At 56.8% G+C, this 22,837-nt stretch overlaps 5 protein-coding genes across 7 annotated transcripts; all 5 read left to right on the top strand.

Annotated features, from left to right (window-relative positions):
• Positions 1–171: 171 nt before the first annotated feature.
• On the top strand, positions 172–2,151 carry ABB37_08288 (glucose-6-phosphate isomerase; the record flags this gene model as incomplete). 3 transcript variants are annotated; one of them, XM_015807241.1, is made up of 1 exon in its annotated part: positions 172–2,151. In XM_015807241.1, exon 1 carries the CDS (start codon positions 343–345, stop codon positions 2,149–2,151), a length of 1,809 nt encoding a protein of 602 aa, XP_015654190.1. In that variant the 5' UTR covers positions 172–342. The 3 variants fall into 3 exon arrangements, with proteins under 3 accessions (XP_015654190.1, XP_015654189.1, XP_015654188.1); XM_015807240.1 differs by having other exon boundaries at positions 174–2,151; XM_015807239.1 differs by having other exon boundaries at positions 191–2,151.
• Positions 2,152–3,119: 968 nt separating this feature from the next.
• Positions 3,120–3,844, top strand: ABB37_08287 (putative mitochondrial hypothetical protein; the record flags this gene model as incomplete). Its single annotated transcript, XM_015807238.1, has 1 exon — positions 3,120–3,844. Exon 1 carries the CDS (start codon positions 3,386–3,388, stop codon positions 3,842–3,844), a length of 459 nt encoding a protein of 152 aa, XP_015654187.1. The 5' UTR covers positions 3,120–3,385.
• A 461-nt stretch (positions 3,845–4,305) lies between these two features.
• ABB37_08286 (hypothetical protein) lies at positions 4,306–7,195 on the top strand (the record flags this gene model as incomplete). The annotated part of the gene is made up of 1 exon (XM_015807237.1): positions 4,306–7,195. The coding sequence occupies exon 1, from the start codon at positions 5,747–5,749 to the stop codon at positions 7,193–7,195; it is 1,449 nt and encodes a 482-aa protein (XP_015654186.1). The 5' UTR covers positions 4,306–5,746.
• Positions 7,196–9,086: 1,891 nt separating this feature from the next.
• On the top strand, positions 9,087–13,251 carry ABB37_08285 (hypothetical protein; the record flags this gene model as incomplete). Its single annotated transcript, XM_015807236.1, has 1 exon — positions 9,087–13,251. Exon 1 carries the CDS (start codon positions 9,292–9,294, stop codon positions 13,249–13,251), a length of 3,960 nt encoding a protein of 1,319 aa, XP_015654185.1. The 5' UTR covers positions 9,087–9,291.
• Positions 13,252–14,639: 1,388 nt separating this feature from the next.
• On the top strand, positions 14,640–21,944 carry ABB37_08284 (hypothetical protein; the record flags this gene model as incomplete). The annotated part of the gene is made up of 1 exon (XM_015807235.1): positions 14,640–21,944. The coding sequence occupies one exon, from the start codon at positions 14,640–14,642 to the stop codon at positions 21,942–21,944; it is 7,305 nt and encodes a 2,434-aa protein (XP_015654184.1).
• Positions 21,945–22,837: the final 893 nt, after the last annotated feature.

Genomic DNA, 22,837 nt, shown 5'->3' with positions numbered 1-22,837 from the left:
CATTGTTGAAAGTGAGGAATTACGAGCTTCGCTTGGCAATAATAGCAGTAAAACTAATAATAATTTGAACATTCATGCATGTGCGGTTCTTGTAAAGCTGTCTGTTCGCAAGCAGGCGTTTAAATCATCGTTTTACCAACGCTCTTCTTTCCGTTTTTAATGTTTTGTGGAGAGTAACGAAAAATCATAAGCAAACAACGCATACGAACACGTCGAACTTTATCTTTCTTAAGAGTTATTAACGGCGGTTGCCTCCATTGTACTCAAGTTCTGCTTTTGCAAGCATTTATTATTATTATTTCCCACTTTTATAATATTTTCGTACCGCCAAAAAGAAAAACAATGAGCGACTTCGCTGCCCAGCTGAACGCACATGTGCAGAAGGCCGGTGGTGCCAACCCCAGCATGGCCGCTGCCACGTTCAACGCCCCTTACGAGGTCGCCCGCAAGACAAAGGTCCTGGGGGCTACGGACCGCAGCCTGCTGGACTCTCCCGCCTGGAAGCGCCTTCAGTCTCTGTACGAGAAGCACGGCAACGAGACGATTGTTTCCCATTTCGAAAACGACCCAGAGCGTTTTAAACGCTACTCTGTCGAGGTGGACCTCCGCAGTGACAGCAACTTCCTCTTCCTGGATTACTCCAAGTCGCACATCAACGACGAGGTTAAGGACGCCCTGATCGCCCTGGCGGAGGAGCGTGGTGTACGCGCGTTCGCCACGGCGCTGTTCGACGGCCAGAAGGTAAACACGACCGAGGACCGCGCTGTTCTCCATGTTGCTCTCCGCAACCGCAGCAACCGCCCGATCCTCGTCGACGGAAAAGACGTCATGACGGACGTGAACCGCGTGCTTGGGCAGATGAAGGTCTTTTCCGAAAAGATTCGCAGCGGCGAATGGAAGGGGCAGACTGGCAAGAGCATCCACTACATCGTGAACGTCGGTATCGGTGGTAGCGACCTCGGCCCGGTGATGGTGTCTGAGGCGCTGAAGCCGTTCTCGCAGCGCAACATCCACTGCTTCTTCGTTTCCAACGTTGATGGCACGCACATGGCGGAGGTGCTGCGCCAGGTCAAGATGGAAGAGACACTCTTCATTATTGCCAGCAAGACGTTCACGACGCAAGAGACCCTGACGAACGCGATGTCTGCACGTAACGGTTTCATGGACCACCTCAAGCAGCACAACATTCCGACTGAGGGTGCGGTGGCGAAGCACTTCGTCGCCCTTTCCACCAACACGGAGAAGGTTCGTGAATTCGGCATTGATACCGCGAACATGTTCGAGTTCTGGGACTGGGTCGGCGGCCGCTACTCTGTGTGGTCTGCCATCGGCCTCTCCGTCATGATCTCCGTCGGGTATGAAAGCTTCGTTGAGCTCCTGACTGGCGCACACGTCATTGATAACCACTTCGCCAGCGCTCCGGTGGAGCAGAACCTGCCGATGATGCTCGCTCTGGTCGGCATCTGGTACAACAACTTCTTTGGCACCGAGACGCAGGCGGTGCTTCCGTATGACCAGTACCTGTGGCGCCTGCCCGCGTATCTCCAGCAGCTGGATATGGAGAGCAACGGCAAGGGTGTGACGAAGAAAGCCGGCGCCGTCCCGACGCAGACGGGTCCCATCGTGTTCGGCGAGGCTGGCACGAACGGGCAGCACGCGTTCTACCAGCTGATTCATCAGGGTACCAAGATCATCCCATGCGACTTTATCGGCGCCATTCATACGCAGAATCGCGTCGGCGATCACCACCGTATTCTGATGAGCAACTTCTTCGCTCAGACGGAGGCTCTGATGGTCGGCAAGAGCGCTGAGGAAGTTCGCCGGGAGCTGATGAAGTTGGGCATGTCCTCTGACGCCATCCAACGCCTGATCCCGCACAAGACATTCACTGGCAGCCGCCCCAGCAACTCTATCTTGGTGAACGCCCTGACTCCCCGTGCTTTGGGTGCGATCGTCGCCATGTACGAGCACAAGGTTCTCGTCCAGGGTGCCATCTGGGGCATCAACAGTTACGACCAGTGGGGTGTTGAGCTCGGCAAGGTGCTCGCCAAGTCTATTCTTCCTCAGCTCAAGAAGGACAACCAGGTCAGCAACCACGACGGCTCGACCAACGGCCTGATCAACATGTTCAACTCTCGTGCTCACTTGTAAGTTGAGGAAGACATAGAAACGAAAAAGTGAGAGGGATGAACCTATTTTTGGCTTTTCGTTGATGCAACCGCGAAGCGCTACTTCTTTTGTCTCATTTTCCCCTTTCTCTATGTTTTCAACCCTGCCGAGTAAAAGTCCAAATATCGGAAACATGCCCAGTTTGGGGTTCTTACTGACACGGCGTCAGAAAACCACAAAAAGAGCACACAAACATGTTCGCACGCAAAAGTTAAACGTGGTATATTCACCACGCCAAAAGAAGAAAAAGAAGCCTTTCAGAGCAACTTCAAAGACACAGATACGAAACGCGTTGAAACTCTCTCGAAAGGGATTTGACGCATTTATTTTCAAGTACTACATATTTTCATTCGTTTGAGTGACTCTTGATAGCGTACTCAATCTATTTTTTATACGTATATACGAAATGCATGGGAAAGTTAAGGGAGAAGATGCAACCACTTTCAGTCGACCCGTTGGATGAATCTATTGACGTTTTAACTAGCAGCTTTTGTTTCTCGTTCGTCGTTCTAAGGTGCGTTACAACGGTTTCACCTTTTTCTTTCTCTCATTTCAGTTTTATTATGAAAGCTCTCTTCATTTCTTTGTATCCGGTCTACCAGTTACGTGTCTTTGTAGAGAGTGATCGCCAACTGTAGAAAGAGAAAAAGCGAAGGCTAGAACAATGGCTTCAGTTGAAGGCGAGATCATCCGCCTTTCACGCTCATCTACCTGCAGGAAGTAGGTACAGACGAGGCAGATGAAGGAGGTGAAATGCCCATCACCGGCACTCGAGAAGTACAACTGCATTGTTCTCTGGGAGGTAAGACTGCACGCTGTTGCAAGTTTTCATCAATCTTGGATCGCGGACATTTTTCGGTACTATCGAACAGTATCCTCTTCCGTTTCTTTTCTCTCCTACTTGTCCTCGTATATGCATGGTCGTTAAACTGGTTTTGTGCACATCAACAGAGAGAGGGACAACTCTCATTGTTTTTTTTTGTTGTGTGTGTTTTACGCAATAACCGTCGACTGGAAGCAAAAAGGAAGAAGAGTACAAAATCAGCACATCTGTAACCTATACCGAAAAGACGTCGCTCAACACTGGATCAGCTCTTTGCTCTAAAAATACAACAAAGAAGGTGCGGCGCCTCCTTTCTTTCAACTACCTTTTTCTTCTTGTTGCACGCAAAGCCAATAACACCACCGAAACTTTTAGCGCTGTGTGTCACAAAAAATGATGCAACGCAACGTCGGTCGTCTCTTTCTCGGTGGCTTCACCAGCGGCTTTTCGAAAGGATTCTCTGGCGGTGGTGGTGGTCAGGGGTTCAACTTGTTTGGCGGCAAAGGTGGCAGCGGCGGTCTTGGCAACATGGGCGGCGCTGGCGGGAGCTCTCCTTTCGGTGGTCCCCTGGGTGGTTTCATGGACAAGGCGTTAGAGTGGTGCAGCGAGTCCCACGCCCGCGACATTGCGCGCGAGATGGGCGTGGACCTGCGCAACATCAAGTTTGAGAAGACGCCAGAAGGCGGAATGAACGTTATGGTGGACGCGCCAAACGCGACGCCTTTGCAGATTGAGCAGCTCGGCAAACGCGTGCAGGAGGAGTGTCCGGTGGCGCGGTTTCGCAAAACGCAGGTGAAGTCACCACAACAAGCAATGAAGTGGGTGCAGCTGCCATCAAATTACGATCGATAAGCTTCGCAGAGCCACGAACTTGCGCAAAACGGCGCCGCCTTTGCTAAAGAGAGGAACGCATTCTACGTTTTTATTTTATTTTGGTCATCTTGCTGAAAAAGAAGCGCACTTTATTTTAATATCTTCTTTGTTGGTGCTTCTATCAAAGCCATTTGTTTCAGTTTTCACATATTTGTTCTTTCCTCCTTTCTTTTCTGGTCTGCACCGTGTACACCCGCTATTTTCACATTAGTTTCCATGCTCTCAACAGTTTCGCCTGCAACGCACGCGTGCACAACACACAACACACAACAATAAAGCCGACAATATAGGAGAACCAATTGGCTCAAGGACTCAGAATGCAGCTCAAGTAGAGGTAGAGATGCCCATCACACATATTTCTTCTCTGTTCTCCTCTCCCTAACTGATTCATTTGTCCCATTGCTTTTCCGTTGACCAAAATCCAATGAATTTACTATGTAGGCCGTCGTTGCCGCAATCAGAGCCGTAGAAGACAGCATTCCTGAGAGAGCCTTTTATATTATTATTATTTGTTTCAAGGTGAAACTAGCAAAGCACTTCAACAGCTTTTGCTAGACACGTGGGGGGACACAATTAGAACAATCTTGTTATAGAGTCGAATAGATAGACGCCAAGACATAGAATTTGAGTTTTGAACTGCTTGCTTGAAAGTTAAATCAAACAGTATTCATAGAGTGTATAACTGCCGTTGACGCAAAGAGTTTGACTGGAGTCACATTTTTAACTCTTTTTGATCGCACCATACTATTATTATTATTATTAACAGTGAACATGCACGAGTCTTTCTCCGGCGTACGGAGGTCACCCTCTCCTGCTGTGGTCTCGCAGCGCGCTGGCGGGGCGGGCTACCGCTCCGCAGACGGCGAATTCAACTACTACCCAACCAGTGTGCACAAACGCCAGCAGCTGGGCGAAACGCAAGCCGATGCGAGCAAGACTATCCTTCAAGTGGCACAAATCGGCCGTGTAGAAAACTCTCCTTCGATCAGTGTAGAGAATCGCATCGCAACCTCGCCTAGCTCTGCGGGCTTGAGTCGCAGCCCGTCCCAACGCTCCGCACCGGCAAAGCCGGCGGTCGTTCCTTATCGTTCTGTCTCGCAACCTCTGTCCTCTACGATGTCAAGGCCGGAGTTAAGGATTCACGTGCTGCCCGCTGCGGAAGGTTTCAAAAGCGGGGCACCTCTTCTGCACCGCTATCGCACTTCACAGGCCAGATTCCTGCGGCGCGCGTCACCACGCAGCGCCTCATCTCCTACACGAGCTCCGCAGCTGCCGTCGTCTGCTGTAAAGGGTGAGACCGCGAAGCAACGAACAGGGTATGCTCGTCGTAGTCTGCTACCAAAACCTACGGCAGCTCTCTCCAGCGATGTCGGATCGTCTCCTTCTTTGTTAGAAGAGTCGACTGCTGCTCGCGCCTCTCCGGCAAGCAACTCACTCACTAGAGCGGACGCAGCGGCGATACAGGAACAGGCAAGACCACCGACCTACAACCAACCTTCTTTCCAACCCAAGCGAGCAACAGCTTCTGGCACACGGGTACCCGTAATGCGCGTGCGCCTGATGGAGCATGGACAGTCTGCCAGCGACACGGAGAGCACGCACGTCAACAAGGAAGGCGTTTCAGCGACAGCGCGCGCCGAGACCCACACGCTACAAGACCCGTTACAAAGGTCTGAGTGCAGAGAAACAAGTCAACTAACGGACGCTTCGGCAGTAACGCAAGGTACCAGCTTCGAAAAGACAACGACATCCAGCACAATAAAGGCCTCTCCCGGTGCTCGGCGTCTTAACGTCTTACTATCAAAGGAAGTAACGCCGACCTCGTTCTGCAGTGACGGTCGTTGCATGCACAGCGAGCAGTCCATCGGAGAGTTCATCCTCATGCAGCGAGAGCTGCGCCGTTGCTATATGGCATTGGACGACTACGAGGTGGTCGTCGCACAGTTGCGACAAGAGTGCACCGAGGCTTGGGCGGCGCATCACCAGTTACAACGACAATGGGTGCAACGGGAGGCAGAGCTGACGGTGCAGATCAACGCGGCGCGAGGAAGTGAGAGGGACGCCGAAGTACGCAAGACGGAGAACGGAGACGACAGGCATCTAGCTGAATCAAACTGCAGCGTCGAAGACACGGACGTGAAAGCGTGCTTGCAGACAACCTGGCGAGAAACTGTCGACGCGTTGCGGCGCGCCTTCCACGAGGAGAAAGCAACCCACACCGCTACTCGTCGGGAGCTGGACGCAGCACTTGTCGCCGAAAAGCGCTGGAGGACGCGAGCAGCCGAACTGCACAGATGGCGAAACCGCGTGTGCCGACAACTGGACGACTCGTCTCTCGTGTCCGCCGACACTTCGGAGAAACACGCTGCTGCCACTGGCGTTGGCTCCACGCAGGTGTCGCCGTCACACAGCCCTTTCTTCCCTGGACCCGGCAACCAACACCCTGAGTGCGTTCACGCCTCCAATGGGTCATCGCCGGCACCACGTTTCCACTCCCCACCACACCCACATCAGGCGCCATCCCGTCCGCATGCGGATACCGCGGAAAGCGCCTATAACATGGCGGATGCTTCAGTGCTTTCTGCACTAACAAACGCATCTGCAGCGAAAGACTCAAATGGAAAAGCGGCAGAGAAGAGCGTGGTGAATACTACAACTGGCACTGTCGATAGAAGTTCTGCGAGCAGCACCGACGCCAGTGGTCTTTCTCAGGATGACTGTGCTGGCGATGCAACGGCGGCGGTTGGAAGTGGCAGGGTGAGGGTCGAAACGCCAGAATTCGAGCCACAAGAGGAACCAGCTGAAGATTTGATCATTCAAATGCCGTCTCAGCCACAGCTGAGTCGGTCTCCGTTGCATACGGGTCCTGCACCGCATGCAGTGACAGAGGCGGCGAGAAGGACACAGGAGGCGGGCGCAGACAACGAAATAAACCCGAGTTGTATTGCTTCTCCTCCGACCGATGCGGGCTGCATCAATGACCCGGCTCTGGCGCCTGAAGGAAGAGAACTTGCCGCGCCCCTAGAAAAGGCGACGCAGGCCACAAAGCAGGCACAACATCAGGAACAGCAGCGGCGGCAGCTTGCGTTTCCCCCGCCGACCTTTGCGATGACAACAGACGTCCCTGGGTCACACAAAAGCGTTTGTATGCCGTGGTCTGCCAAGGACACTTCGGATGCGAGTAGGTCGGCGGTCGTCTTGGCTGAGAGAAAGTGTAAGGAGTTGCTTGGCGCATTGCTGGACAAGGAACGCCAGCTGGCGCTGATCGCTGAAGAGCGGACGAAATACAAACGACTTTACGTGGAGCAGACCGCAAAACAGCCAACATGACAGTTGCCAGTGGCGTCCCAATTTGTGTAAGTGCCATGATTTTTTTTGCTTTCGAAGTGGATTCCTCTATTTGTTTTTTGTACCTTTTCATCTTATTTTTTTTCTTTCCCGCTTATTCCATGGAAGATTTCAGAGGATTACGTGAAGTGATGAGCTTCTTCTGACAGCGCGAGCTCCGCAAGCGTGCTTTGCCCAAACCTTGATTCTCATTGATATCTTGATGGCTTCGCACGTACGGAGGCGAAGGGCATCCATCTTTGCACATTGTCAACGAAGGAGGCGATGTTTTGCCGACATCTTCGATCCTCCCCCGTTCGACCACTCTAACGCCACTGGTGCCTTTCTAATAAAGCGTTTCGCTACTGCGTCTCTTCCTTCCTCATGCCTCTCCGCTGTTCCTTTCCTTCTCTTCGTCTGTGCCACACGCGCACACAATGTCTAGTGTAATTACCACGCTTTTCTGTTCTCGGGATTCATCACCCACTCCATCCTCATATATATTTGTATTTTCTAAAGGAAGAGAAGCTCGTTTTCTCGGCGTTTCTTTTTCCTTTTTTTTTTCAGCAAATCAAATCTTCACTTTTCTTAACCGTACGTCATGCGTGTCACTCAGCGTCGCGCCGCCCAGGCCGGTGCAGGCCCCCGCCAGCCGGTGAATGACTTAGAGCCGACCGGGTTCACCATCGCTCCCATGCAGCTCCTCGTCGCGTGCGGTGGGTTTATCGTCACGGTCATTCTCCTCCACTTCTTCGTGAAGCTCACCGGCAAGTTGTAAGGAGGGATCGGAGGCGATAATGTGACTCAGCTTCGTATCGAAACTGAGTAGACAAAACAACGGTTGTTGATGTTCTCGTTGCGGTGACGCACGTTTCGCAGATGGGCTGCGCTCGCTCTTCTTCTTTCTTTTGCCGTACTATTGATGCTATTGTTGCCGTGGTCGGGTTCATTTGCTGAAACCGTGTTGCACCAAACGTGTAGATTTCCCCTCCCCCCGGTGGTGACCGGAGAGCTGCTGAGCTCTCTGCGTTTAATCTGCCTCTTTTTTTCTTCTGTCGACACGTCGACTTCCGTAAAAAAAAAAAGAGAGAAAAGAAGCGTGCTTTCAGGGTAGCTTCGATGACGCAGCTGCTTCGCTTCTCTGCACCGCACGTTCTCACCTCCCCGCTGGCTGCGGCGCGCTTCTCTAAAGCGCTGTATATACGTATCCTCTATATGTGTGCGGTGCTGCCTTCCTTCTCTTCAATTGGGCTTTTTATTGAAAAGAAAAGGACGCAAGGAAAGTGTTAGATAAGCGGGAAGTTTGCAGCGGTGCGGAAGGCAGAGAAAGGGTAAAAGCGGTCGTTTTTGGAGGGGGAAGTGGAGGGAAGAGGGGGGGGGGGCAAAAAGGGAAGACTATGAAGATGCACCACTGTTCGTTGCAGACACGGGACGCTCATGCCCTGTGGTTCTGTGAGTCTTCTTTTTAAAAAAGCCCTCTTCGCTGTTGGAAATGATTGTAATGAACGCTTTTATTAAGACTAAAGCAGAAACGCCGGCGGAATACTGACATGAAGGGGGAGGGTTGATGGGTATGCATGGCCTCTATCTCATTTTCCTCGCACGACGGCTACGACAAGAAGTGCGTGTCTTTCCTTCTTTTACCACGCTCACATGCGTAAGGGAGAAAAGCAATGCAGGCGCTTCTCTGCCCTTGAGAGAGACGCGTGTTAGTCGACGTACTTCATTATAACTTCTAATGTATTCAACGTTTGTACTCGATTTACGTCTCTGTGGAACAGCTGCTCAATGACCCACTCCTACAAAGAAGAAGAAAAAGAAGTATGTACGCGTTCTTCACTCACCAACCTCCTACCTTTTTCTTCTTCTTCTCCCTCTTCCATTCCGTGCTCAAGCGCATCTTCACCGACCACGGTCGCATTCAAGTGCAGTAAACTACTAGAAAAGTGTTGCACGGAGCAAGCGCATGCAAAGTTACCTTCGCTGCTATTTGCTTGTGCGTGTTTTCTCCGGCTTTCACCTGTGTGGACGCCGACAAACGAGAAGACCAAATACCTCATAGATCGATTGAATTCGCTTATTGTCTTGTGGATTCAAAAATGCCGCCAAAGAAGAAGGAGAAGAGAGACGGCGGTGAGGGGGGTGATGGCCGCACGAACTCGCTCGTCAAGCGCGTTCGCGAGTCCCGTCGCGCCGACTTTTCCTCTGGCGCGCTGCACCGCGAGTTCGAAGCGCACGTGACAGCCGCACAGGACTTCTTCTTGAAGGGCGACGCCTCTGCGGCGGAGCAGGCGGCAACGCTGGCGCTGCGCATTCGTCCGACGGCGCACCTGTTTGCGCTGCTCGCCGTTATTGCCGAGTCGAAAGGCAAGTTTGACCGCGCCAACGACTTCCGTCTCTTGCAAGCCTTTTTGGCGCGCGACATTGTTCTGTGGGAGGAGCTGCTGCACGAATTCATGTCCCAGCAGCGTTATTTTAAGTCTGTGGTGTGCCTCCAACGCATGTCCGCTCTCGAAAAGGATAAGACACGCTATCGTGCTTTGCAGCTGCAGTTGGCGGATCTACTGATCGGCCTGGGCGAGGTGCGACGTGCCTCGAACGTTCTGGTGCCGCTTTGGAACAGCAGCCGGTGCCGTGACTTTGAAGTCTTCGCTTTGCTCTCCTCGCTGTACTTCCAACTGGGGAAATGGACGTCCCTACAGCGGCTGGTCGAGAGCAGCGTCAAGTACGCTTTTCAACCCCCTCCCAACCCAGCAACTGCGGAGGCACCACTTACCACACAGGACAGCATCGAGGCTCCGAACATGGCGACCAACCAAGGGGACGACGAGCTTCTGGGCGCCGACTCGCCATCGTCGTCGTCGCCGCAGCAGCCGACGTCTGGTCAGCGTGTGTCGAAGCGGGTGCGTTTCTTTGGCGGAGAGGAGGATGGCGAAGACAACGCCACACAAGAAAAGACCGCGTCTCCACCTCCTCTTTTCTCGCCAGCGGCCACCTCGCTCGACGAGTTCAGCTTCGACGACGTGCTCACCTCCTCTTCTCCGGCCTCCCCCGCGTCTCCTACGACATTCGGCACGGGTGTCGGTGACAGCAGTGGCGGCACGTCCAGCCAAGCGGGGCCACGGCCAGGCGGCGTCATTCATCAACTGTACGGCGAGCGCATTGAGCTCCCGACGGAGCAGAGTAAGAAGAATTTACTCACCCTGGTCAACGTGCATGCGGAGCTGCTGAATGAGCAGGGCAGCTTCAGCGACACGGTGCAGCTCCTAAACATGGCCGCCGGGTGCTTGGAGGTGGATGTGATGGAGTTGCCGCCGGATCTGCTGGTCCGCCTTGGCGTTGCTTACGCCTTTCTTGGCGGCGTATGGGAGCAGCCGTGCCGTGACGTGTTCCAGCATCTCGTTGAGACCTGTTCCATGGAGGACTACGGTGACGTGCTGCTCGACGCCGCCGTGTCGTTGCAGAAGGTCAGCATGCATGCTGAAGCAGCACAGCTGTACACTTCCCTCTCTCGCTATCACCAATTTGCGTACAGTCGCCTGCACCAGCAAGTCGGGGTGCGTGAGATGGAGCTGGCGCTCATGCAGGACACCGCATCGGTGGGGCAGGTGCAGGCGACCACCGAGGCCCTCGACGTGCTGCGAGCGGAGGAGGGCGACGTCAAGACGGTGCTCGCCGCAGCCTACCTCGGAGAGGCGCAATGCGCCTACGCGCGAGAGATGTACGACGAGGCGAAGCTCTACGCAGAGCGCGTGCTGGAGCTGGAGCCAACCCACCTGCAGGCGCGCATGCTGCTCGGCCGGTATTTCTTCTACCAACGCAACGACACCGCCGCCGCCGTGGGGGTGCTCTCGTTGCGGGAGAACGAGCCGGCTCTGCAGCGCATCCAGCTCGGTGCGTTTCTTGTCCAGGTCTTCCAGAGCGCGAAGCGCTACGTGGAGGCCATCGCGCTGGGCGTTTCCATTTTTGAGGTGCTGCTGTCCAGTGAGGAGGACGGCGACACGCAGTCCGTCGCACCAGGGACGTCGTCGCGGCGCTCCTCCGCGGCGCTCTACCTGCCCACCATGACACGTGCAAGCTCCGCCATTATCCCGGCGTCCAGCCTGGCTGGTATGGTGAAGGGCGCGGCCGGCAGCAGCGTCGCGGCCCGCACCTCCTTCTCGTTGGCTGCTTCGATTCGAGCGTCGTCGTCGGTGGCGCGGCAGCAGCTGTCCCGCCGCGGGTTGGAGTCGCTGACGACGACCGTCTACGGCGCCTCCGCTGCCGCCTCGGTTGCCGCGGGATGGGACAAGAAGGAGGCGGAGGAGCGCATGAAGGACACGTCGACCATCTTTCAGTTCAACCGGCGCCGGCCGCGAAAGGTGAAGGCGACGGCCGACACAAACGCGACGGACGCAGCGCCCGCCGCGGCAGAGGAAGAAGGTGACACGGTTGACGGAGAGAAGCCGGAGTCTGTGACAGGGCCGAAAACGGCTGAGGAGCGACGGGAGGCGATTCTTCACATGGCTCCCGCAGCCTTCTGGACAACAGAAGACAAGGCGAAGGTCGAGGACGAAGCGGTGGAGGCAGTGAAAGCAGAACCGGCCGAAGTGAACGAGGGAGACAACGAGCAACCTGTGTCCCCCTTTCCTCCGGAGGCGACCAGACATGTCCGTGCGGGTGAGGACGGAGCTTCCGCCACCGAAGTTCCCAAGTCCACCCGTGCTGCCGGGAGGAGCACGCGGAAGAGGACCAGGAAGGAGGATGGCGACGGCGGCGGCCACGCGGTCCCATCCAGCTACACCACTCTGAACGAGAAGGAAAGGGACATGGAAGAGCTAGAAGGGTTTTTGACGCAGGCAGAACAGATCGCAGCGGACTCTGAGAGGAGGAACGACGATGAAGAAGGCAAAGGCGATGCCAGCAACAGCACGACAGCGAACGAGGAGAACGCGTTGACGGACACGGCACCAGACTCCTTCGAGCTGCCGTCGCTCGAAGAGGTGAGTAAGCAGTTCGACGACCCCGCCATGGCGCAGCTCTTTCTGGAAGCCTCCAGCTTCGCCCCAGGCGGCGGGGTGCTCGGCGCGGAAGGCAAGGAGGACGCAAGCGAGCCGTGGGAGGCCCTGGCGGAGGCGACCAACAACGTCAACGGTGGGACCGGGCTGGGGGACAAAGTCACCCTCCAGGAAGCCATGGAGGTTTTGGGCAAGGCTGGCTTCATCGCTCTCGCCGTCGCCGTGGTGGACTGCTACAGCGCCGTGGGCAAGTTCACGGAGGCGCGCGAGTTCGCCTTCGTCGCCCTCACACACTTTCAGCAAAGGCGGCGTCTGCGGCAGCTCGGGCACCGACTCGGGCGACCGCTTCGCCTCGCCCTGCTGCGCGCTGCCCTTGCTGCCGGAGAGGGCGAAGATGCCTACCGGGTTGGCTTACGACTGCTGCAGGAGGACACGGCGGAGGAGCGGCGGCGTGCGGTGGTGGAGATGATGCACGGCGTGCTCAATCGCTGCGAGGACCGCAGCTCCATCTTGTACCGGGCCGTCGCGGACGGCTACGGCGACCCGGCTCTGCTCGTGCTGCTGGCGAACAGGTACCACCAAACCCGCAGCTACACCCGAGTGCTGAACTTGTACCTGGTGGCGCTGCAGGAGCGACCGTCGGATGTCTTTCTCAATTTCATGGTGGGTGTGTCTTACTTGTTCTGCAGTCATCAAAAGCGCACCCGGCTGCGTGAGGCGTGTGTGTCGGCGGCGATTTACTACCTCACTCGGTATCAGCAGTTGCGGCTCTCCGTGGAGCCGTCGAGTGCGGCCGGGGAGGTGCTCTACAACGTCGCCCGCGCGCTGCAGTTCCTCAAGCTGTACTACCTGTGCATCCCCCTCTACGAACGAGTTGCTTATGATCTGTGCGTGCCGGCAGAGTGCACGGTTGCCCTGCAGCGGGCCGCGCGACTCAACTTATACTTTTTGTACCGCTGGGGTGCTGGAAACCGCACTCTGGCGTTGACAGCGCTGCAGCCCCGTAGCAGTACCGCCGACCGTGTCGCTGGTAGACGGGCGCCTAGCCCATTTGCTTATTAACCTGTCCTGTGTCCTGCTGCTGCTGCGCTCTCTTTTAGAACTACGATCCTTTGAAAACAAAAGTACCAAGAAAAGAAACAGCAAAGAAATAACCGTGGTAAACGAATGTGTATCATCAAAGCTGCCCAGTTTCCTTTTTGCCTGTTAACCAAGACGAACTCACTTGCTGAGAACTCTTATGTGTTAGTGTGCGTCTGTGTGTGCCCAACATGGACAGCACCGGCTCTTGAGAAGCCAAAGATAGCACCACAAAATGCATCTTTGGCTTATTCCTTTTCACGTGTTTCCTTCTTTTTTTTTTCTTGTTGTCGTTCTCCTCATCTTCTTCTTCATCTTCACTGTCGCGCTCCCTCACTCTCTTGTCGCTGGCTTTCCTGACGGCTGTTGCGTCTGCGCTGCAAACATGCCATTTCCACTCTCGCTGACTCCGTTGCGACAGCAGCAGCATAATCGGTAGTGTTCGTGTCGTCTTTCAAGCCTGCGTAGCGGCTGCTTCATCCTTGTACACTTCTACACCATCATTATTATTATTATTGTTGTTATATAAAGGAAAAACAATCAGCTCAGAGCCAACGTGGCTATAAGCTCGCTCTCTTTCTTTTTTTTCTTTTGGCGTTGTCACTTCACTTCTTTCTTTTTTTTTTCCAGTAGAGTTTTGCTGTGAATCAGTGCAGAGAAGACCCTGGGAGCTGGCGATATCCAGCACTGTGATACGCCGCATTCGTCAGTGTCGCTCCATTACTGGAGGCTCTTCTTCCGTCCACAAGAGAGAAAACAGAAGGAACCTAAGGCTCGCAGTAGGAAAGAAGAAAATCGTGTTCGTCTAACAACGCAGAAACAATTTCGGTCTCCTTTTGCTGTTGTACGTAATTCAGCTGAATTGCTCTGCGGGGCTTTTTTCTTCTTCTTTCTTTACCACACGAGAGCTGCAGAGAGAGAGAGAGAGAGACAGACACACATACACACACACACGTGGAATTCAACCTTTCGAGGATTTCTGTTTTCTTTCTTTGATCATTATTCTCTTTTTGTGTTTTTTCTCCCCTTTTTCTCACTTCTGTTTTTCTTTTTCCTTTTGAAGTGTACAAGCGGCTATTATTTATATAAACACGTATCCGTCTTGTCCCACACACATATATATATATATTTATTCACGCACGAAAAACCGTGTTTTCTAAGCAGCTTTTCGTTTTGTCTATCTCTCTCTCTTTATAGTTACTTTCACCCTCACATCGCTTTTGGATCTTTCGGTAATTAACACCCCTTTTTAACTGTTTTGACCTTATTTCTATTGATAAAAGGCCTGTCATTTTGATTCCCTCCGCTTCTTTTTTTTTCTTTATTGAAAAAGAAAACATCCTTCAAAACGCTGTCGCACAGCAATCATCATGGCGTCCAGAGAAGCCAGTCCGGTGGGAGGATCTGACGTGAGCAGTGGCGACGACGTCGCAAACGACGCCCTCCACTCTTCTCAACGCCCGAAGAGAGAGACCAGCGCAGATTCCTCGAACTTGCAATCTCTCGACGAGCACTCCGACAATGACGCTCTCCACCCACACAGATCCCGGCCGTACGCGGGCTTTTCCACGAGCTTCACGAACGACTCCTTTGGCCAGCCCCTGGGCAACAGCACGACGTTTGCCTCGACGCGGCCCTTCAACAGCTATCAAGCCCCCACCGACGTGGAGCAGTTCCTATCGGGGCCGCCAGTGGCGAATCAGACCTTTACCCCCAGCTCCTTCCACCGCGGCACCGATACCCTGCACGTGAGCGCCAACTCTAGCTTTGTGTCCATTCCAAAGACGGAGTCCAACTCGGTTGATGTCTCGGCGAGCACGTCTCCCCACCACACGAATGCGGTGCCGTCCATCGTGGCACAGCCGCAGGGACAGGCGAGCTCCTCTTCCTTCACCGCACACCCTTTGACTGCTACGACGCATCAAGACCCGAAGAGCAACGCCGCCTTTTATGCTTCGGCGACTTCTTCTTTGGTTGCACCGTCTCGGCGTTCCGCCGTCGCGCACGGGGACAGTGGTGGCATCCTCACGGCGACCCAATCGAGTCCTCTCGTGTCGAGCTCGAAGCCACCCATCCCAACTGTCACGAAGTCCGCCTCCAACCCCGGCACCGCCGCGCCTCTCCCGACGAAACCGGCAAGTCTCACGGTGAAGGCGCCTTCCATGTTGGTGGCAACGACCTCCTCCTCGTCAGCGTCGGGCAACACCGGTACTGCCGGACTTGTAGCCCCGCGCTCGCCGCAGCGCCGCAACTCGAACGGCACGTTTCCACCCACCTCGCCGGTCGGGGGGTCTCCGGTCGGACCCGCGACGATGCCCGCCGCCGCCGGCAGCGCACGCCCGGGGTCTCCAAGTATGCATCTCGCGCGCACCACTTCCAGTCACTCGTTAAACTCACACTTTAGTGACCTTACCTCGCCGTCTCCGATGCTCAACGGTGGCGCGGCGGCGCAGGCGGGCTACAGTCCGATGCAACGTAATGGCGCAAGCCCCAACTTTGGCACCCAGACCTCCCTGAACCACCACCGGTACCCATCGGTGCTCGCGTCGTCGTCTTCCGTTGTGTCGCCGACGCAGCGGGAGCCGGGGATGGCCCACAGCCGCTCCGAGAGCGGGTCTCGCCACCTCTTCGGCGACCGCGGCAACGCCACCACCCTCTCGACCGCCGCGGCGCCGCAGCCGTACAGTTTCGACTCGCTCGCCGGCACCGGGCGGCGTTCGCCATCGCGGTCGAGCGGGCCGGCGCTGAGTGTCGGGTCCCGTCAGCGCGGTGTCGTGCGCGCTACGGAGTCATCGCCGGGCACGACCGGCACGCACACCTCCAGCCGCTACACACCCTCGGGCAGTAGCGGCGGCAGCAGCAGCGCCATCCAGCCGCTATGGCTGAGTGCGGTGGAGCGGATGAAATCGAACCGCGGCAACGACGACCTCGCCCTCTACGACCCCGTCCTCCCGTACGATCAGAGTAAGCTAGGGATGCAGACCCGACAGGCCGGCCAACAGGGAACGCTGACAGCTGGCAAACTGCGCGCTCTGGAGGCGCAGCACGCGAGCGCTTTCAAGAGCAACGACCGCAGCGGTCTGCAGCCGCTTGTCGCCTACAGCGTGGCGGGAGGCCGACCAAACTCGCCGACGCCGCGATTGGGGACGCCGTCCCCGACGCGGATGCCCACGTTAACCGCGCAGGAGGAGGCGATTCAGACCACGGCGCGGTACGGTCGTGCTCTCTCCGAGCAGAGCGGTAGCCGTCGCACAGGGCACATCCGGTCGACAGCCAACGGCGGCGGTGTGAGCGCCTACGGTGGCGGCCGCCACGCCGTCACGGCGATGCCGAGCACCTTGCGTGGGGCGACAGGCAGCAACAGCGGCGTCATCACGGCTTCGGAGACGGTGACGAACGGGAGCAACTTCGGCAGCGCCACCGGCACCTTCACGTCCCGCTCCGAGCAGGGCGGCCTCCCTGGCTTTCTGCACGGGTCGTTGAACTCGAAGATCGGCACAGCGGAGCACAGACTGGCAAATCTGTTTCAGATGCGGTCAGCCTCCAACGCCGCGGGCTTGCACGCCAAGGAAACGTCAGGGGGTGGGGTGGGGACCGCCTCCCTCGGCTCCGGAAACGGGGGCGGGAGCAGCAAGGGGGTGCTGCGTGCCAGCGAAGAGCAGAAGGCCGTCACGCCACGTACATCCGGTGGCAGTGCGGGGGCCGGTGGCGGCGGTGGCGGTGGCGGTGGTGGTGGCGGTGGTGGTGGCGGTAGCAGCAATAACAATAACAGTAGCGGCAACAATGGGCGAAAGATGCACTCGAAGCGTGGAGACATGGGCAACCCTGCCCCGACCCAGTCGAAGGAGTTGAAGAAGCAGATGGACGCCGAGGGCGACGAGGACGAGCGCGATGAGCGCAACTTCCGCACACGCAACATCAACGCTCTGCACGCCATCCCGTGGGATCAGCGCCGGCAGCTGCCCATGACCGGCTTTGGTACCCGCTTCTTCGCCCTGCTGAGCACACCGCGGTTTTGGGAGAAGCTGGACTGGGCCGTCCGCGGCTCTCTTCTGACGGTGCTGCCGACGATGGTGCTCGCTCTTGAGCCGGCCACGACGAACCAGTTCCCCATGGCCTCCTCCCTGGCCTTCAACGCCTTCTGGATCACCATGCCCACCTTCGGCAGCGGCCTGCGTGAACTCATTATCGCCCTCAAAGGCTTCTCATTTGGGCTCATCTTTCTCATCATCGTCGTCGCCATCCAGCCGGGCCCGGACTGGCTGCTGCTGCTATTGCTTTTCGTCTTCACGCTCTTCTCCTCTTTTGTTGCTGAGGAGACAAAGAAGACGACGGCCTACGTGTTGGCCTCCACCATCATGCAGTACCTCACCGACCACACAGGCACCAACTTCCACTACGTCGGGCAGTACTACGAAGGGCTCCTCATTGCACTTGCCTTTGGCACGGCAGCCTTCCTCGTGCCTTTCATTCGCTGGTCGAGCGACATCGGCCGGCACTACATCAAGGCGATGTCCAACAGTCTCAGCATTGGCCTGCAGGGCACGCTGTCGAGCTTCTGGGTGCGCGCCCCGCTCGAGCGTGAGCTGAATGTGATGCGCCTGCGCCAACTCCGCGCCACCGCTGAGAAGTGCATCGGCAAGATCGAGACGGCGCTGGACGAGTCCGGCTACGAGCCGCACACCGGCGCCTACATGGCCTGCATGACAAACCGCTTCAACTTTTGCAAGTCCATCCACAACATTCTCGGCTCCCTCAACCACGTCGTGGAGCTCATCGCAGACAACCCGAGCTCCGTCGACACGCCGATGTGCAACGCGTTTGGCGAACAGATTGGCGACGACTTAGCGATCATCTCCTCCGCGATGGACAGCATGGTGCTGAAGATCTGCGACTTTGAGCGCATTGTCACGCCGCAGGAGATTCAGTTCTTTCGTGAGGCACGCGAGCGCTTCCAGGAGGCGGTCTCCCGCGTGCGTGAGGACGTGGTCTTGACCAACGAGAACTACGAAACCGACGAGTCCGACATCCTGCTCGGCTTCTTCATGTTTAGCGTGGACGAGATGTGCGAGGTGATCAGCCAGTTTGAGGAGACAGCAAACCCGCCGAGCACGTTCCGGAACGCGCTTCTCTTCCCCGTTCGCGACGTCAAGAGCGTCATCTCCGCCTTCAAGAACCTCGCCCTCACCGTCGTGCGCCGTCGCACCATCCCGCGTCGTCTGAAGGAGGCGATCAAGCTAGCGGTGTGCATGGTGCTGCCCTGCATTTTCCAAGTGTACGCACTCGGCAACGACTCCGTCAGCCCCATGGCGGGTGCGTCGGTGATTGCCCTCATTTACAACCCAACCGGCTCCGAGAGCTTCCACTACGCCTCGGGGCGTCTGCTCGGCACCGTGCTGGGCTCGATGGCGTCTTTGCTTTCCGTGCAGATCGCTGACGGCCGTCGGTGGGTGCTGTACATCTTTATCATATGCATCTCGTTCATTGGCGCCTACGTGCAGGCCGCCCCGGGCTTCTACGCGCTGGGTAACGCTATTGTCTGCAGTACGATTTCAGTGTGCACGCAGTACACGAACCAGAACGCCGCCATGGTGCGTATCCAACAGAACTGCTTCGCGATTCTCATGTACTTCGCGGTAGTGACCATTTTGTGGCCGATGCGGGCTCGCACCAAGGTGAAGATGAGTCTCAACTTTTCGCTGCGCTGCGCGCGCGAGTCCATCACACGCATGCTGCGCAACCTGGACATGCCCTACGACCCCAGCGAGGTCACCGCGGATGTCTCGGCGCTGCTGCTGGAGATGAATAAGAAGGTGCGGACGCAGGTGCGGTTCATACCGGGCGCCATCGAGGAGCCGACGATGGGCTCCGTGGAGTACCCGGAAGACGCGTGGAAGCGCATCGTGGAGGCGGAGCGGAAGCTGTGGCTGGCGCTGTCGATGATGCGCTTCGCCTATCACACCTTCATGTCCAGCCGCGCCGACTCGACGATGGAGTTGTCCGTGCACTGGGTGGTGCTGCATCGCATCTCTCCTCACGCCCGCGACCTGTCCGACCTCATTTACGCAGCCATCGACCTCTACTTGCTGTCGCTGAGCAACACGACGGTGGTGCCGACGTCCCACCTGACCCGCCTGCGCGTCGGGATGGTGGAGGCGCACAAGGCGATTGAGGACACCTACATCCGCACCATCACGCGCAAGGTGGCGGGTGAGGATAGCGACGACGAGGATGAAGAGGGTGAGGAGGACAGCGGCTCCTTCCGCAGCTCCTACGCGGAGGACGATGACTACTACGACCCCAGCTACGGTGGCCACGGTGAGGGCAGTCCCGGCAGCAGCGGCCATCCCCCTCCCACCACGAACAACCGCACCTTTTCTTCTGGGGCTGGGCTGGACAAGAGCAACAACAACAATAACGGTGGTAGCGGTGGCGGCGGTGGCGATGGAGGCGCGGGCGGTGGGGAAGGAAAGAACGACACCAACGGTGCGAGTACTTCTGTGCTTAAGAAGAGCACCAACGACGACAGGGACAAGCACGAGGCGAACACTGCGGGGCAGAAGAAGGAGGAGACCCGCCGCAAGAAGGCGACACACCGCCGCGCAGACAGCGACTCCTCTGACTCCTCGAGTGATGCGTCGTCGTCTGACAAGAGTGCCCACAACGACGAGGAGCATCACAAGAAGAAGGGCAAGAAGAAGAAGAAGGGTTACTTGGGCTACGAACTCACCAAGGACGAGGAGGCCGCACTGCGGGCCTTTGTCTCCAACCGCGTCGGGAACAACACCTTCGGGACTAACAAGTCGATGCTGGGGAACACCACTTTCATGAGCCGAAACACCGGTGTCTCCATGACGGCGGCGGCGGCGGCCGCAGCGGTGAGTGGTGGTGGGGCGAAAGGCTCCATGGCCGGCTCCCCTCCGCAGGTCAATAACGATGCGCGGCTGATGGCCGTGCGCGGCGGCGACGACGGCTTGGCGGCTGAGCTGCGCAAGAAGCACAACATCGCCGTGAAGAAAGACAAGGACGACGACCACGCGGACAAGGACGGGAATGACGGCGACAACGATGATAATAACAAAACCTTTGGCGGGAAGTCGAAGGCGGGCGAGGAGCCGCACGTGGAGCACCTCGAGAGCCTGAACCTCTCCAACAAGTCCTTTATCAAAAATCATCCCGTTCTCAAGAACGCTTCTTTCCTGGGCAGCCTGTTCAACAAGAAGCCGAAGGAGGCGCACGACCTCGACGCTGAGGAAATGCAAGGCGACGACGTCAGCAGCACCACCGCCGCATCCAAGAAGGGAAAGAAGAGCAAAAAGGACGGCGGGCGCAAACCACGTCGCAACTCGTCCGCGATGGCCCGCAAAGGGAAGCGAGAGAAAAACGGTGGCGACGAGACGTCGAGTGGGCACAGCACCCCGAGCACGTCCTTCACGCGCTCTCACCGCGGCATTCGCAGCGATCGGCACAGCGCCACAAGCGACTTCAGCGACATCGAAGACGACCCCCGGCCAAATCGCAAGTCCGGGGCGCGGACCAAAAGCGTAGGGGCTGCCGCCGCAGGAGCCACAGGGAAAGAGGGCAAAGCAGGCGGACGACTGTCCATGGCGTTCTCGATGCCAGCGGTGCTGTCGCCGAAGCGGCACACCGGCAGTGATGCCGCCACGAGCCCGCTCGGGGAGGGCGGAGCCAATGTGGATGGCAAGCACGTGCGCATGGCCAGCTCGACGCCGGTGGTGTCCGGTGCCGGCCGCGCGGCGGGCGTGTTGGGCGGCGTGGCAGAGCCCGGTAACGCGCTGCCGGGGAAGGTGATGGGCGGCCCACCGACGCTGCCACCCAACGCAGCCCACACCGGGTCCTTTGGCACCGTCGCCACGGTCGGCGCCCACTCCGCCGAGGACGCAAACTCACCTTTTGGGGTGACGCCGCTGGAGGGCAAGGAGGGTCGGGGGTCGCCGCAGCAGGAGCCACCGCCGGCAGCGGCGGACGATGCGGCCCAGCACCCCGCCGGCAACAGCGGCGGCAGCACCCCTGAGGAGGAAGAACGCAAGGCGGGCAGGAAGATGGACAGCCGCGACAGCTCGAACCTCACCGGCAGCACGGAGAAGAAGATCCTGGTCGGCGGCGATGGGGAGGGCGGCACCACGCACAGCAGCTCTGACGAAAAGGACGCGCACCGAAGCGGCGACACCCCCGACGGACTCGAGAAGGCCCCGGCATCTCCGCACAAGGAAAAGAAGAGCGTTAAGACTGACACCAAGAAGGAGAGGAAGAGCTCGGCAGGTGCGCAGGACGCGGACGAGGCCTCCTCCCGCCAGGTAGCTGCCACCTATGGGAGCCAAAGCATGAACAGCATGCGCTACCCCCCGCCCCAGTCCACGAGCCATGCGGGGGGTGACGGAAAGCCAGACCACAGCGCCGATCGCACGGCGGAGCTGCTACAGAGCGTGCAGGACGGCGAGCCAGACCCCATGAGCCACTTCGACGAGAGTGAAGTACTGAACAACATCTCCTTCTTCGACCCCGAGAAGGGCGAGTTTGTGCTGACGAACCATGACATTCACAGCTTAGAAGCCTTCCTGTTTGGTACGCAGGCGCTGGTGACGTACATTAACGAGCTGCAAAAAGCTATACTGGAGATGCAGCACGAGACGGAACTCGCGAAGCGTTTGTGAGGACGTTGGGAGCCTTTTTTTTCTTTCTTTTCTTTTCTTGTTTGCACTCCGTGCCAATGAATTTCACCGCCGGTCAATGCTGCGCCGGTTCTTTTATCTTCTCCGTCTGCGAAACCTTTCATCTCTCTTTCCGATCTCTGTTTTTTTTTTCTGGTTTCACTTCAGTGCATTCTGCGCTTGTTTCAGAGTGGTTCTTTCTTCTCTTTGTTTGCGTGCTGCGTGAAAGGCACTAGCTCTCTCTCTCTTCTCCTCCCCCCCCCTTCCCTCCCTCGTGTTTTACGCTGTGCTTGTGTGTTTGAAGTGGGCTTTCCTCCTTTTGTAGGGGTTTTTCCTTTCTCCTCCTTTGCCCTGATGTTCTGCTTATGTTTGCCGATTCGCTAAAAAACAAAGGCGACTTTCTCTCTTCTATTTTTGTTCTTCTCTCGCTATCTCTTTCGAGTCTCTCTATCAAAATGTTCGCTGCTCTCACAGGTGCACGTCAGCCGCTTCGCTTCAACGCGTTCGATGTCAACCCAAAGAACGGAATCGCCTCACCGGGATTACGTTTCTTTTTCCTTTTCTTCCTCTTTTTTTTTGGCCTTTGCTTGGTTTCCTCCACGTGTATTATTGTATTCCACCTTATTAGATGTATTCACCGACCGCGTTCCTCAACCGCACGCACGCAAAACAAAAGACCCTCTCCCCCCCCCCAAAAAAAAAACGGAGAGCAACGTATCGTTGCTTCCCTGCTAGTGCTAAAAGAAATCGGACACTGGCTAACCACTCTTGGCTGAAGTGTGAGGCACGCTCTAAGAGCGCACGCGCTCGTGTTTCTGGTTGAAAGGGAAGGAGAGAGAGAGAGGGAGGGAGAGTCCTTCTTCTTTTCTTCTTTTGTTTTTACACGTATTCGACCG

This window comes from Leptomonas pyrrhocoris, assembly GCF_001293395.1.
Source record: "Leptomonas pyrrhocoris isolate H10 chromosome Unknown, whole genome shotgun sequence".
Lineage (NCBI taxonomy): Eukaryota > Euglenozoa > Kinetoplastea > Trypanosomatida > Trypanosomatidae > Leptomonas > Leptomonas pyrrhocoris.
This window is presented reverse-complemented; position numbering and strand designations above follow the sequence as displayed.